This window comes from Phaethon aethereus (assembly GCF_964289735.1).
Source record: "Phaethon aethereus genome assembly, chromosome: 9".
NCBI lineage: Eukaryota > Metazoa > Chordata > Aves > Phaethontiformes > Phaethontidae > Phaethon > Phaethon aethereus.
Window position 1 is genome coordinate 24,149,824 of NC_138585.1, and position 12,459 is coordinate 24,162,282.

Genomic DNA, 12,459 nt, shown 5'->3' on the forward strand with positions numbered 1-12,459 from the left:
ATACGCATGGGTGCCTTCTGCATGAGCTAAAAGGATTAGCACAAACTAAACATTCATGTAGTATGCCTTGGAGGAGAGTTTTCAGCCCACCCCATGCATACTGTGCCTAATAACTAAAATGTAAAACAGACCCAAGCAGACAATACTGCACTACTGTTTTACCTAAAAATTCAACATACAGCAAAGGCTGAAGAGAACAGATGGAAGGTAGGGCTGCTTCTCTTCATGCACTCTCTGAAAACCAGAGGAGACCTCTAAGCGCATACTTAAATATTTCATTACCCTTTTAGAGCTCCCTCTCCAGCCACCAGTCCACAGCACCATATTCTCAAACGTATCTTAGTAATTCACAAATTTGTCCTCTGCCCTTTATCCTTCCAAGAGGATTCTCTGCTCTGCTCACTGTAGCAGCTGCAGAGATTTTTACGTTATCAGCTCCCTCCTTGACCCAGTTAATGCTGTCCTGCCTCTGCTCGTGCCACCACCTGGGAAAGCTCATGGGGCCCCAGCCTGGGCAGTCTCATGGAGATGCTCACCTACTGTAGATTGGGTTAAAACCAACTTTGGGATGGCAACCACAATCTTTTATTTTTGTCTTCATTACTGAAGACACATGCTATGCTTTGGGACTGCTTGGTTGGAAGAGCAGCATTCTGCCAGGCACCTATGGGCAGGAGATTTCACTATCTGCTGTTTGTATCTCTTCAGCAAAAACAGGCAAAGGAAGAGGCAGAGTAATGGGGGCAGAAAAGCCCAAGGCAGTGCTGGAACATGCAGGGGAATGTGACACAGAAAAAAGGCTCACAATTGGAAAAACATTTTCATTGGAAATGAAGACTCCCTATTTCTTTGATGCCTGCTGCAAAACAAAAGAAATTTTCACAAGATTGCATCACAGAAACACGGGACACCGTCACATCTTTGTTCACAAAAAAAGGAACAGATTTGGAAATGCCTGAATTCTCACAAACTGCTTGAACTGGAAGGGATAACGGTATCCTTTGTGAATCAGCCAAAACTCAGACTGGGGATGTCTACAAACCTTTGCACTTAGGCAAAGACAGGGTTAGCAGAGAAAAACCTGTCTTGAAGTATGTGAAGTGCTTGTTAACGTTTACTTACCTATGCAAGTGCGCCCATCAGCGTGGAGCCTGTACCCCGCCCGGCACTGGCAGTGGAAGGAGCCGTGCGTGTTGACACAGCCTTGCTGGCAGCCACCATTCACCACCGCGCACTCGTCCATGTCTAGAGAAAGAAGGTAGGTGACAAGAATTACAAGACAGCCTCAGCAAAGACATACCCTGGTTCTCCTGGATGGCACGTAGCTCATACATAATGCAACCGTTACACTCGGACTAGGTTTTTGTTTACTTCGTTTCTGTGCTGTAAACAGAGCAAAGAAAATTGAAATTTTATGGTGTTTTTCAAAGCTCCCGCAGGCACTGCCTCTGTAGTCTACTTCTGAAGCTCTTGTTAATTAGAGTGATCTGTGACTTGGCTGTTTCCTTGGGGCTGAGAGAAAAATACAGGGAAAGAATTAGAGTAAAGTATACATCTGAGCTTGTAGGTACCACTGGTCAAACACTTGGCTTTTGTAAAAAATTGCTGTATGAATGTCGTGGTTTAGCCAGCAACTAAGCACCACACAGCCGCCCACTCACTCCCCCTCCTGCAGTGGGACGGCGGAGAGAATTAGGAAAAAAACTTCGTGGGTTGAGATAAACACAGTTTAATAGGACAGAAAGAAAGAAGGAAACAACAATGATAATACCGACAAAGGAATTTACAAGAACAAGTGATGCCCAACACAGCAATTGCTCACCACCCAGTGATCGACACCCCGTCCCCGAGCAGCGATTTCCACCCCCCGGCCAACTCCAGTTTATGTACTGGGCATGACGTCGGATGGTAGGGAATATCTCTTTGGCCAGTCTGGGTCAGCTGTCCCGGCTGTGTCCCCTCCCAGCTCCCCGTGCACCCCCAGCCTCCTCGCTGGCCGGCCAGCACGAGAAGCTGGACTGTCCTTGACTACTTAGCAACAACCCAAAACATCAGCACATTATCAACAGTTTCTCATCCCAAATCCAAAACATAGCCTCACGCTAGCCTCTGTGAAGAAAACCAGCTCTATCCTGGCTGGAACCAGGACAGTATCCACCCTTATTCTATACCATTTACGTCATGCCCGGGTCCTATACTTTTCAATACATTCCAATTATTCATTATTACTCTTCCCATCTTTTAATATATACACACAGATATCACTGTATCAGGCCTTTAATCCTATTAGCAGGTGCTCTTGAGGGTACAAGTATGTCCGACTGACATAAATGGAAAAAAGCCATGCAAGGGCAGAAACCATGCTCTTAATCAACATTACATTTCCAGCCACTGGAGAGAACCTAGACATTTAAAAAGAATGACGATTTTCTGCCACATTTTCTGTGGCTCTTGTCCCTTCGGCTTCCTCATGTTCACCTGAACTTTCCACAGTATTTTCTCAGACAATGTCCCAGAAAAATTATGTGATTTCCTGGTGATACCTTTTACAAACCCAAGCAGGTATCTTTCCATATTTCACATTTTAGGGGATTACATTCAGTCAAATAAAGAGGAAAACTAGCATTAAACCAGCTTGAGAACACTGCTGTAACGTTCAATCTGAAAATGATGGACAATGATGGACAAACAAGGTAAGAAAAGTTTAAGTAAACAAGTACACATTTAAAACAGACCCACAAAACTGAATTTCCAAAAGTCCTACCTAAGCAGTTTCTACATCTTTTCAGCAACACTGGGCTACTGAAACAGCATCTGATCAACATGGTGACACCATGACCTTAAAAACTGACACAGAAGCCATTGGAAATAAGGATCAGTTAGTCCATTCCCTGACAAAATTTCACCTGGTAGATGCTGGCCTAGAGTTTGTCCACCCTTTCCTTAACGGCTCCCAGGGATGGCAACTCCACATCCCTCCCTCTCACCCAAAGCGATGCTGGTAGCAAATTATCCTGACCATCAAAAACATTCCCCTTCGCTGAAGCCAAACCCCTCTCCTGCAATAGGCATCTCTGAAGAACCCCCTTTCAACATTAAAGACTCCCATTGATTTAGTTGCTCTTTAGATCATGCTCTCAAATCCCTTAAGGGATTTACTCCCCCCAACACACCCAAGCGGGTGCGGATGAGGAGACTGGGATTTAAAGAAATAGAAGAGTGGCTGCAACGAGAGGCAAGTCTGCAACTGCTGCTGTGGGGATGCGAGCCGGCAGCGGAGCCAAACACAGCAACGCAAAGGGGTGTGTGTCCCTCCATATTATACTTGAGGAAAAAGGGGTCTGGCTTTCATGTTTTTGCTGTTGCTGTATCTGCTTTGCATTTAGCTTTCAGGGTTTAAATTTTTTTTTAATGCTTTTTTGTTTATTCCATTTTAGAAAAATCTAATCAAAATTAAATGAAAAAGGAAGTTTTAAAGATGACTTGGAAATGCACGATGACCTGGTCCTAAGGAAATGTATTTACAAAGTTAAATTTTAATATTTCACATGTGAATTTCACTCACTGAAAATGAAGTCCTGGTGTTGACTAGTGTTTAAATTCAGACCATTTGCTAACATGCGCCACTTTTTAATCCTTCTGCTATTTTTGCTGTTTTATTAGGCTGTATACTATGTACATTTCCTACTGCCTGGAGACATCTGGAATACTCTTTTTTCAAACAGAAGTTTTGCTTTTTTAAATGTAAACAGAAAACATTATTCATCTTGTTGAATTCTACACTGTTAAGAAATAGCCTGCTGAAAAATGCCAGGACAAAATCAAAACCAGGAAACTATTTGTCTTGAGCATCACAGAAATAAAAGAAGCAAAAAGGCTCAGAAAAGTATAACAGGGAAGCAGCTGAACTATATAGTACACCACGTTCTAGTATATATACCTCGATAAACTCAAATACTGGGAGCATCAGTATATGAACTTCATAGGCTACAATCAGCTGCAGAATTTCTCTAATATACCAAATACAGTTTTAAGTTAGGATATCAGCACTTGCAAAGGAGAAAAAATAGTCCAGCTAATAAAAAAGAGCACTTGGAGCTAGCTTGATTTGTTAGTCTCTATTTGAACGTTGAAAGCAGTGACTGGGTTCACGGGGAAGCTCTGCACCCAGCAGCTCCTGCACCAGCTACGGCTCTTCTTTCAATGGCATTTCCTTCGTGCTAGCACATCCCGAAAGGCCATGAGGCAATTATATTGCTGAAAGGCAATATAATTAAACGAAAAATAAAAAACCTCTAAAATACTCATACATATGAGCTATACCTAACCCCACCCCAAGAATCCCACCTGCAAGTGGGGAAAAAAACAGTGGTGAGAACAACGAGCTTGCGATGCAACTCCACGACCATCTTCCCAGGCTGCCACGTGAGCAGCAACTTCGGTGACAGACGATCCCCTCTAGTCTCAGGCTTTCTCTGCATGGTCAATATTTTAAGGATTATTTGTTGAAGGATTCCTTCACATACTACAGATATAATCAAGACAAATGCAACGTGCAGTTGCCTTGCGATGTCTCCTACATCTCACAGTTAGGACACAACTTTGCCCCCAGTTACAGAAGAAAAATGCCTTAATTATTTTGTCTGGGGAGCAGCCTGCAAAATAGACATTAATTTAAATGCATGAACTGCACTTGAAAGTTTTAAAAGTCTAACCTATTTGGACTTTTGTATTTGAACTACTATACTAGTAAATGGGAACCAGGAAAACAACAGCTTATGCTGTTATAGGTGCAGAAGTAGCCATTCCTTTTTCTACGTGGAAATAACTGTATAAATATAAAATTATTCTAGAATTATGCAGTTTTAAAAACGTAAAAAATATTCTAGAAATATAAAGTCATTATATTGTAATACTAGAATATTACAGGATTATGGAAGATTGTATTTCTTTAACACTGTATATATTATTAAATTCATATTATATTATATATAATTATATATATTGCATATAATATTTATACAATAACTTATATAATATTATTATTAAATTTGGATTAGTCTCCACTGCAGATCAAACTGAAACACCTACGTGCTCAACTTTCTATAGTTGCAATTTAGGATGCTTATCTGAATAACCCAAATCTCAAGACATTTATGGCTTGCTTATCACAAGTCAGACCGTGATGAAAGCAAGTGGATTCCCACAAAACAGAGGGAGAGCAATCTGCTGAGACGGGAAGCAAAATGAGACCCATGTGCCGTCCCAAGGGTGTCTCTCAAAGAGGATTACGCTGCCGGTGAATAGAGCAGAGTCGGTATGTGAATCTCCTCCTTCTCACCAACAGAAGATTTCAACAGAAATGCATTTTAGAGGGATTCCACACAGAAGGTATCTCTGCTTTCCAAGCTGTCTGTAGGCAGCACATGCCCCACCACGTACCCCAGGACGTACAGGGATTGTGTCCCCATTTACCCACTTCTCGTCGGGAGCACGCTGGCAGGAATAACCTTATGATCAGTCATACAAGCCAAAAGTCAATCTACGTGTTTCCACCATGACATACACTTTTTTAGCTCTTCACGCTTCTGAGGTCCATGCACTTGGACTGAGCTCTGTGCATCACGACCGCACACTGGCCTTTCCTCCACTCCGAGAGGATGCACATCTCAAGTCCTGAACACGGGAAAAGAGGATGCGGCATGCAAATGCACAACGCGCTGCCAGCACCGTGCCCTTCCCGAGGGCAGACCCTACTGATGCAGCTACAGATTTTGAAGTCCTCTATACTTCTGAATAGGGGCATTGGTTATCTTCAAGGAAGTTTGTCCCCGACTGATCTGATGGGCCACACAGAGTGTGATTTCTCTGCCCAAAGCCTCCTCAAACACAGAGCTGGGTGATGGCTGGTTTGGAATTCAGGGTCATCACATCAGTGGCTATTCTCATATCGTTACTAGAACATTTAGGAATGGCTATGATCAATCAGTGCCTTAAAAATAAACCAACAGCAGCGTTAAACGCAGATAATTACTGAACCTGCAACCATGTTTTTTTAAAGAAAAAAAAAGGGGCAACATCTTGCCAGATCAATTCCTTACTAACAAACAGCTTCGCTTTCTAAACCATTAAGAAAGGTAGAAAACATGCAAAACTAAACCCTGAAAGAAGAAAAAAAACAATTCTGATGGCAGTTGGACTGCAATATCCTCTCCCTTTTTATGATCCTTCCCCTCTTTTCTGGCCATATTGTGCAAGACAGAGTTGTGGGCGGGTGGGCTATTTTGCAACTGCCAGGTTTTAAGTTCTCCACTTGCACCACCCCAGCACCACTTGCAGGTCAAGGGCAGGCTGCAGCCACAGCTCCGAACGGAGCGGAGCTGGTGCGGCCAAAGGCACTCATGCTTTATGCTGCAAACCAGCTACATCCTTAAACCTGCACATAACAAACACCTGAACGGTCACGGGCCTCCAAAGGGACTTAGAAATGTTCGTGCCTGTTTTAAACCACTGGACAGGCCCTTCATGCAATCCCAAGTCCTCTTTGCTTTTAAATGCTTTTTTTCCAAGGAGAATGTCTAGCAATTTCCGCAGTGACTGCTCCCACGATCGATGCATCGCCTGCTCTCCCATAGGTCTGCGGTGACGCATCCGCGACCCTCTGTAGGCACATGCATATATTTGGGCTCTGGTGCAGGACAACTGCCACTTCACATCTCAAAGTGCCTGCAGAAATACTGAAAGGCAAGCCTGCTTTTCTTTCTAATAAAATTTATTTTTTAAAGCACTGCATTCCTCACAAGGCCATTATTTGCAACTTTTATCGCTTTTCACATGCCTTCCTTCTGTGCACGTGTGCACGGCTGCTCTGAAAGTACAAGATGAAACAGTCTTCTAATATTAAGTTTACTGCACACTTTTTCTGCCGGCACATTTTTAGTACAATGAAAAGTATAAGGTTATTTAAAATAAAGCCTCTACTGCAGACCTGAGTTCCCTTCTTTGGGCTGGCCAAGCCAATGACAACACAAATATTTTAGGAATCCTGAATGGAATGAGAGATGATGTGCCAAGGGTATTCCAGGGATGGCATTCCCATTGAGGACACTTTCTCCAGAGCACCATGTGAGGTCTAAGCAGGCACAGGGTGGCAGAGCAAGGTCTACCTCTCGGCTAGCTTCATGGAGCCACTGGTGTTTTTTCTGGGTGACAAATAAACAGGCTTTCCCTCCCTTGACTGTAAAAACATGCAGAGATTGGTAACTGTTGGAAGCCAGTATCTTCTGATAGACAACCAGAGAAAAGATTTTCTCTCCACACTGTCCAGGTGCTGCTGGAGAAAGAAACCAGAACTGGGCAATATGGGGCTCATCACTTCAGGATTATTTTTTTGTTTAGGGTTTTTTTCTTTTTTTTCATTTTTTTTTTTTTTTGGTTGGTTGGGTTTCTTTTAGTTTTGGCAAAAACTTTTTACTTTGGCAAGTAAAGAACAACATGAAGAGAGGCAGAGACCAAATTAATCGTCAGCATCACCCACCCCACGAACACCAGAGACTTGATATGGATGAAAAGATTTCTGTCCAGCTGGGAGCTGATGTAAGAAACACATTCTGGGTACATGCTAGAACAACTGCCTGCATGCAGGGACCCAAACCACCACACCACTGTCTGCGGATCTGGCCAAAATGACTTTCACAGAAGCATAACTCCTCCCTTTTTACCAGATGCCTAAGAAATACTACATAAAATTGGAATGAATGACACACACACGCTTCCATTTTCCAGCCACCACAATCCCTCCCAGCTCCCTGCAGAAAGGATACAACCAGCAGAAGCAGGGAAACACAAAACCCTACTTGCATTTACTTAAAGGATGGTTTATGCTATGGTTTTAAAGTCAGACTTTAATTCAAAATAATTATAGTAAATATTTATTAAAAAATCATGACCAGAAAGGAAGCACAGTCTACTCTCTGCGGCATTATCTTAAAATTCAGTAAAATCAGGGTTTTGTCTCTTCTTTACTCAGGGAGCTCTGTGGGTCATCGGTCCACAGACCGATTAGTGAGGATTAGTCAGTAACAATGGTGATAGAGAAACAGGGAAGGGAAGATTGCATCTGATGTGAAGAACCACAAGGAGAAAACTTAAGTGGCTATGTTTAAAATTATCAGAAGTGGGTAAACTGTTCAACTCAAAACATTGATTTGGAAATAAGTCAACAAAAATCTGGTTTACCACTCCCTTGCTCTGTCTAGCTCTCCTAGTCTCTTCAGTTGCAGATCGTTTAATACACCTGACATGAAAACTCCCTTATTGTTTATTATTTAACATGATATTTAAAATCAACAAAGATGTATGACAGTGCTTTCCCTTCTGTTATTTGTAACGGCGCCGTGATTAGTCTCTTTTATACATTCCAAACCTCACACAAGTTATGAAGTGAAAATATCATATGGTCTTTCCCCACTAATTTACACGGTGGATTTTACACATTAATTTAGTGTGTTTCTAAATTAAATAATGTATATACTTAAGGGAATGAAGGGAAACAGGCTTGCCATGTATAAACTGATCACAAGAGTCAGAAATTATTTCTATAAAAGTGAAACATAAAATAATACCTGCTATTGCTATAAGTTGATAAATTTATGACAGATTCAGCTCACAGCTTCCTTTAACTCATAGTCTAGCCAAGTCTTGAGTTTGAAAATACCCATAATTTGACAACCAGTGTGAATCCACTCACAAACATACTCACTATTTAGCATGACAATTTGCTCTTGGAACAGAAGTTTTTAAAATGATCTTTCCTGTTTTACTAACAGTAAAGTGGTTTTCAAGGTCTGAAAGTTTGATTGGAGGAGTTTTGAAACTCCTGTTTCTAGAAAATATTTGTTCAATTTTTCCACAGTGAAGGAAGTTTGACATTAGTATCGACTCTAGGAAGAAAAATACACGTTTAAAGTCTGGTCAAAAACAAAGCCTTAAATTCAACAAAAAAAACCAGAATCTCTGTTCATTTTAATAGAAAACTTATTTCTGTTTCATTGAACAACACTGAGCAGCGAAGAGGAAAAAGAGCAGTTTTTGATAGCTGTGAGATTTTTAAATCGCAAAACCCCTAGCCTAGGGCTTTTTTATGCTTCACAATAAAACATAAATATGCTACAAGCTCTTTTGAGTGGTCTACTAGATCCTGATGTTAAAACACCTTCGTGAAATAGCTTTCAGCACAGATAAATGTGCTCCTGGAGAGCCAGCTGGGTCATTTTGAACTGTTAGTGCTCCTAGACTTTTAGTTTTGTTCCTCAGCTATTTGTTTCTGCCCTTTCCTGGCCCCACCAATGGATTATATGAGCATCCAGTGTCTGCTCCAGTTCAAAGTCACCCAGGTTAGCTCCAGCCGCTGCGGAAGCTTACTTAAATTTCAGTAAGTCACGGGTGTCGGAGGCAAGCCTGCTACAACAAAATTAATTAATGGAATAGTTTCAGTAACCCGGACTGAAAGGAGCATGTCACGTCTGATCAGAGGTTGGTTAAAAGGCATGGTTAAGAGATTCCTTACCCAATTTAGTCCCTGCAAACCGACTCCACAATGAAAGAGGACCCTCGTTAAGAGCGGCGAGTTTTCCACTACGCTTCTTCTTTGCCCAGGATTAAGGACAAAGCAGCTTTAACCAGCACCTATTTCGGCAGGGCTGTCCAATTAGCCATGCGCAGGAACAGGCTTTCCAAGGCACCGGATTATTTACCTGCCCCTGAAAGTCGATGGCATTAAAAAACCAAAGCTTTTTGTACTGGGTTTACTGTCTTTCAGTCTGCCACCTTCCTTTAGACCTCCCTGGTGGTTCGGTCACATTGTGAGGAGGAATTTTCTACCCTGTAGTTGGTACCTTGCCCTAGATTTCAGGTGTTTTTCCAGGTAGCTTCAATGACTTCGAGCTAGGTCTAGGTCAGGTTTCCTTTCTCTCACCCCTGGTTTATCTGCCTTTATACTGAGAACACCAAGGGACAGAGACCACGGCACTGTGAAATGCCGAAGAGCAGAGTTATCTATGGGACTATGTCTGTGCTGGGTAATAAATATTTGTGTCCAGGTCTGAAGGGAGATGCATTTCCTGATGACGGTTTTCAAGGAGGGAAGAGGACAGAGGAATCTCTGAGGTACAGCTTTTGGGGCAGAAGTGTGGAAGAAAGGCGGAGGGCTGCTTCCAGCACACGTGCCCAGTGCAAGCAGCCCTACAGCTCCAGGGGACAGGCTCAGCAGCAGCAATCGCTTTTGGGGAGAAGACGTCCATGAGCACTGAAAGGGACAATCCACCCGATAAAGTCTTAAAGACCTGGATTTCATTTCCTGATCCGTCACTAGCTTTATTGGAGAATAAATACATGAATAAATTGCCATGAGATGTCACACAACCCTGTTAGTGGGGGCCACAGATGATTTGAAAGAATGACATTGATTTGCCAAAGATCTTGGTAATTCGAATTCATTGCCGGGACGGGGAGGAATGTATCAAGAAAAAAGATGCTCTAAGGCTTTTTTTTTTTTTTTTTAATATTGCTTTCAGGTAAAGACTGGCACAATGCAACCATTGGAAGTGGTGACTTGTTCCTCACCAGTGACTGGATCCTGCAATCACAGCTCATTTCTCAGATGTCCCTCAAGAGTAGATCTCCTGGACAGAGTGAGGTGAAAAGACGAAAGTGGCCAATATCTGTACTGCTGATTTCTGCTTACTTTCAATGCCTGACATGCCAATCTCTCCCAAGATATTTAACAGTGGTTTAGCTCAATAAACAGCCAAGAGCCCCTCATCCACAAGTCTATATGCAAACCATATGTTGCAGTTGAAAACTCTGAAGATTATAATTAGAACTGTCTATTCAATTTAAACAAGGTCAAGAATGAAAACTATTTCAAATTCAATAAACAGGCCATTTAAAAGTGTAGATGCTGTGGAGGACAAGCTTAACAACTTAATTGACAGGTAAAGCTTCATTTCTAATCCTCATTTTGATATCGTCTGTAGCCTCAGGAGTCAAAACACGTCACTGATCAGTCCTCAAAATATGCAGAGAAAATGAAAATGTCAGTTGAATGAAAAAAAAAAAGAAGCATCTGTTTGATAGCTGTGTAAGCCTGTGATATGTAAACTGCTTTGGAGTCAAGCAGCCCTAATTAGAGTTTCAAGGCATTCTTCATTAAATATACACATACAGACGTATATATCATAGAATCTTTGGGTTGGAAGGGACCTTTAAAGGATCCATATATGTGAGTTGTAAGCAATTATTGAGGCCAATTAATTTGCAAGAAAATCAGGGTATAGAATCAAAGGAAGGAACATGATAATTTCAAGGACTGACCTCAGACAACACTGTGACATTTTCACACAGCCATAAAGAAATACTTTTCTCCATCTTTTCACAAAGCCGATCTGTACATTTTTCTCCACTCTTAGTCTTTAAAACCAAAAAGAATGATCCATTTCTGAATCCCGGAGTAGTACACAGCATCTCGGCAAAGTAAAGCCAAAAAGGAAGACTGATAGGGTTACCAGCCTTCACAGTGGGGTTATACTAATAGATATTTTGGCAACTGTACACTCTTGATGACTTCAATTCACATCAATATGAAACCCACACAGATGGACATAGACTCTCTATGGAAAACCGGTGCCAGGATAAGTGAATGACCACATGAAATAACACAGGAGGACAAACTGAAGAACAACAATCCAGACAAGGGTGTAACTTAAGATCTTTAAAAATGTTTATATACTGAAGAAAACAGCCTCATTAATTTTACTCTTTCCTGTAGAAAAGTAGTGAACGTACCCGCTGCAAACAGTGAAGTTGGAAGAGGACGTTTTGCCTGTGCACTGCAGCAGTGTGGGTTGAAACAAAAGAATCAGTTTTATGCAATTTCTGCTTAGGAGAAAGCCTTTGAGATCACTAGCATCAGTAGCTTCACTGCGACGCTCCTGAAAGTTTTTATGATGTGGGGCAGAAAAGCAGAAGGAAAATTTGTCATGGAACTATCAATTTTTAAATACAGTTCCTCAGCACAATTCAGTTTAGGCCATGCTGGGAGGCGGAAGGGTGGCGAAGGAGGAAAGGATCTCTACGAGGAGAGGTACTTAATAAGTGACAGCATGGTACAGCCCAAACTCCTTGCGCAGATTCAAATCTGAGACGTACTAAGGAGGTTTATACGTTGGGCCATCAGCATCTCCTCTTGGCAGGATATGACAGTTTGAAAAAAACAGTTATGGAATAAAGAGAGAGAAATGACTGATCTGATGAGAACATCTGGGTTTTGTTAGCAGCAATATTAATGCCCGCTTGCTGAGCTCGGTAAGCGTCTTTACTTATTGTAGAATGCGTAGAGAAATGTCTTTTCCCACACACAGTAGGTAAAATATGCAAAAGAAAACGACAATCATGCAAATA

General features: G+C 41.8%; 1 protein-coding gene across 1 annotated transcript in view; it reads right to left on the reverse strand.

Annotated features, from left to right (window-relative positions):
* The window catches only part of LOC309408032 (uncharacterized protein), a gene marked incomplete at both ends in the record, with an annotated part of 202,120 nt that overhangs the window by 65,949 nt on the left and 123,712 nt on the right, over positions 1-12,459 (reverse strand). Inside the window, one exon of the mRNA XM_082003741.1 lies at positions 1,123-1,245. Coding sequence (XP_081859867.1) covers positions 1,123-1,245 — 123 coding nt within the window. The remainder of the gene's footprint in view (positions 1-1,122; positions 1,246-12,459) is intronic.